Source organism: Strix uralensis, chromosome 37 (genome assembly GCF_047716275.1).
Source record: "Strix uralensis isolate ZFMK-TIS-50842 chromosome 37, bStrUra1, whole genome shotgun sequence".
NCBI lineage: Eukaryota > Metazoa > Chordata > Aves > Strigiformes > Strigidae > Strix > Strix uralensis.
Genome location: NC_134008.1, coordinates 353,311 through 357,095, shown reverse-complemented (window position 1 = coordinate 357,095; position 3,785 = coordinate 353,311). Strand labels below are relative to the sequence as shown.

At 50.8% G+C, this 3,785-nt stretch overlaps 1 protein-coding gene across 1 annotated transcript; it reads right to left on the bottom strand.

Annotated features, from left to right (window-relative positions):
• Nucleotides 1-2,416: 2,416 nt before the first annotated feature.
• On the bottom strand, nt 2,417-3,382 carry LOC141937057 (olfactory receptor 14J1-like). The gene has a single exon (XM_074854463.1). The coding sequence runs from the start codon at nt 3,380-3,382 to the stop codon at nt 2,417-2,419; it is 966 nt and encodes a 321-aa protein (XP_074710564.1).
• Nucleotides 3,383-3,785: the final 403 nt, after the last annotated feature.

Genomic DNA, 3,785 nt, shown 5'->3' with positions numbered 1-3,785 from the left:
TGCCCCCAGCTCCATGGCCTTTCAAAGACGATGGAAGTGTCTTCGCTGTGACATTTACTGAGCCTCTACTGTTATGGTGTTGCTGGCATGGAGACCAGCTCTGACCCAGTGGTTCACATGGCCTGCTCCTGCCTGCAGCCACAGGGGTGCCACTGTGGTCACAACGGGACTGCTGAAAGCTACACAAGAGCTTGGGGGTGACACAAATCCAAGGGTACAGCAGGATGGTGTGAATCTGAGGAGAGCCCAGCACTGAAAAGGCCATGTCCTGCTGCTGCCCCCAGCTCACAGGCAGCAGAGAGGCAGTGCCGGCCGAGGCAGTGAGGGGCAGCCCCAAGGGGCAGTGAGGCTGCTCCTCCATGGGGCAGCTGGGCCCTTGGCTCCTGAATCCCTTCTGCCTGCTGGGGCTGAGCCCCCAGCTCCAGAGGAGATCTAAGAGGTGAGAGTAGAGGCAAATTATTACATTCTGGTTTCTTTATCTATGCAAAGAGCCTGGTTCCTCCTGTACGGGAGGCTTACTGGACAGGAAAAAAAAAAAAAAATAGTGCAAAGCCTAAGAAGAAGTTGTATGAATAATATATAATTACAATTAATATTATCACAAGTGTAGCAACCAAATACAAAATAGAAGAACAGAAGAAACTATGATAAGCTCGGATTTTACTGAATTCCTGGGAGTTCTGTGAGAATGGCAGGCACCTTATTAATGCTGGAATAATGTTTATTCATATACTTTCCTCAGGGTATCCTTGATCTCCTGGTTCCTCATGCTGTAGATGAGGGGGTTCAATGCTGGAGGCACCACCGAGTACAGAAATGACACCACCACATCCAGGGTTGGGGAAGAGTTGGAGGGGGGGTTCAGGTAGGCAAATTTGCCAGTACTTAGAAACAGGGAGACCACAGCCAGGTGAGGGAGGCACGTGGAAAAGGCTTTGTGCCGTCCCTGCTCAGGGGATCCTCAGCACAGCCCTGAAGATCCGCACATAGGACACCACAATGAAAACAAAACATTCAAAAACTAAACAGGCCCAACTTCCCTGAGGTAGGAGTGTGAGCAGGAGAGCTTGAGGATCTGGGGGATTTCACAGAAAAACTGGTCCAGGGTGTTGCCATGGCACAGTGGTATAGAAAATGTGTTTGCAGTCTGCAGGAGAGAATTGAGGAACCCACTGCCCCAGGCAGCTGCTGCCATGTGGACACAAGCTCTGCTGCCCAGGAGGTTCCCGTAGTGCAGTTTATTAGGTAAAGTAAAAGCCACACACGTAAGCAAACAACACTGGAATTCATTCCCACTTCTCATCGTCAGGCAGGGATTCAGCCATCTCCAGAACAGCAGGGCTCCATCAAGTGTAACGGTGACTTGGGAAGACAAACACCATAACTCCGAATATCTGCACGTTCCTCCTTCCCCCAGTGCTATACTGCTGAGCATGACATCATATGGGCTGGAATATCCCTTGGGTCATTCAGGGTCAGCTGTCCTGGCTGTATCCCCTCCCAGCTCTCTGTGCACCCCCAGGTTCCTCATTGGTGGGGGGGGAGGTGAGGAGCAGAAAAGGTCTTGACTGTGTGTAAGAAAACATCCCTGTGTTATCAACACTGTTTTCAGCACAAATCCAAACCACAGCCCCATACCAGCTACTGGGAAGAAAATTAACTCTATCCCAGCCAAACCAGCACAGGCAGCCTCCCCAGTGTGTCCCATGAACACGGGCACAGGACAGACCCTGGACCTTCAAGTCTTCCAAGGCGGCCTGGCTGGGCGAGGACACTGCTGCATGCTCCCACCCTGCAAATCACACTGTTCACCTGTTCACTGGTGTTTTCATCTGCGGGCCACTTTCATGGGCATGTTCTTGAGATCAGGTTTGGAAGAAGAGCTCAGCCTTCAGGCACTGCCCTGAGGAGATCCTCTTTCATGATGGAACCACTCTTATGGAGGCCGGCTCTGTCACAGAAGTGCCCATTGCCTGTCCCTGCCTGTGGTCTCCAGGACTGCCATGCAGCAGGGGTGTGACCAAGCTGCCAGAGCATTTGGGCCTTACACCAAACTGAAGGGATCAGAAAGAGAGTGTGGAAGTGAAAAGAGAACATCTCTGGAAGACCAAGTGCTCCCTGGCAGGGCTGCCATGCTGGGACTCTCTTCCCCTCCACCTCTGCACACAGAAATAGTCCTTGCAGCTCCATAATGGTCTTGGAGGAAGGACCTCAGAAAAAAAAAAAAAAAAGTCACTGCAGGCCCTTTCTTCTATTTAAACACACAGAGATCATGGCTCCTCATTTACGCAGCCACTCAGTCAGACAAGAAAAGCAGACAGTGAATTAGAAAGGGGATGACAACATCATTACAAGTAAAATACCAACACCAACAACAGAAAATACACAAGACGGGCTGGGCCTGTAATGAGTTATATTATAACTGCTGTGCAGCAGAAGATGAGCAGTTTATAGTTTCAGAAAAACATCTAGTTATCAGTTTCCTCAGGGCATCCTTGATCTCCTGGTTCCTCAAGCTGTAGATGAGGGGGTTCAATGTTGGAGGCACCACCGAGTACAGAACCGCAACCACCAGGTTCAGGGTTTGAGAGGAGATGGATGGGGACTTCAGGTGGGCAAACATGACAGTGCTGATAAAGAGGGAGACCACAGCCAGGTGAGGGAGGCATGTGGAAAAGGCTTTGTGCCGTCCCTGCTCAGAGGGGATCCTCAGCACAGCCCTGAAGATCTGCACATAGGACACCACAATGAAAACAAAACATCCAAAAGCTAAACAGGCACTAACCATGATAAGCCCAACTTCCCTGAGGTAGGAGTGTGAGCAGGAGAGCTTGAGGATCTGGGGGATTTCACAGAAAAACTGATCCAGGGTGTTGCCATGGCACAGTGGTATAGAAAAAGTGTTTGCAGTCTGCAGGAGAGAATTGAGGAACCCACTGCCCCAGGCAGCTGCTGCCATGTGGACACAAGCTCTGCTGCCCAGGAGGGTCCCATAGTGCAGGGGTTTGCAGATGGCAACGTAGCGGTCATAGGACATGATAGTGAGGAGAGAAAACTCTGCTCCAATGAAGAGGAGAAAGAAAAATAGCTGTGAAGAACATCCCAAGTAGGAGATGTCCCTGTTGCCCCAGAGGGAATTGTGCATGGCTTTGGGGAGAGTGGTGGAGATGGAGCCCAGGTCGAGGAGGGAGAGGTTGAGGAGGAAGAAGTACATGGGGGTGTGCAGGTGGTGGTCACAGGTGATGGCAGTGATGATGAGTCCGTTGCCCAGGAGGGCAGCCAGGTAGATGCCCAGGAAGAGCCAGAAGTGCAAGAGCTGCAGCTCCTGTGTGTCTGCAAATGGCAGGAGGAGAAATTCAGTGATGGAGCTGCTGTTGGACATTTGTTCACTCCGGGCGTGCGGCACTGTTGAAAGAGGAGAAGACATTGACTAGTGTGGGCAGACTTTTTTGAGTCAATCCTATGCTATTTCCCAAGAAATCCCCTCAAAATTATTACTCTTTCTTTGGAGAAACTTCATTCAACTCCTTTTAGAAGCTCAGGTTTGTGTTGCTGAGGGCACTTTCTTTGAAGGGGCAGAAGACAACATCTCTTGTATTGCTCTCAGCCTGATGACAGGGGACCCCTGAGGGGCAAAAGGGCTCCCTGTGCCCTCGTGCAGTCAGGAGAGATGGTCTGCCCACGAGTGACCTGCCAGTCACCATGCAGGTGCCCTGTGCTTATTACACCTCTCTGCTGGAGGATGATCTCACTAACAATGTACTTTGGAGAAGAATTTGAATTTT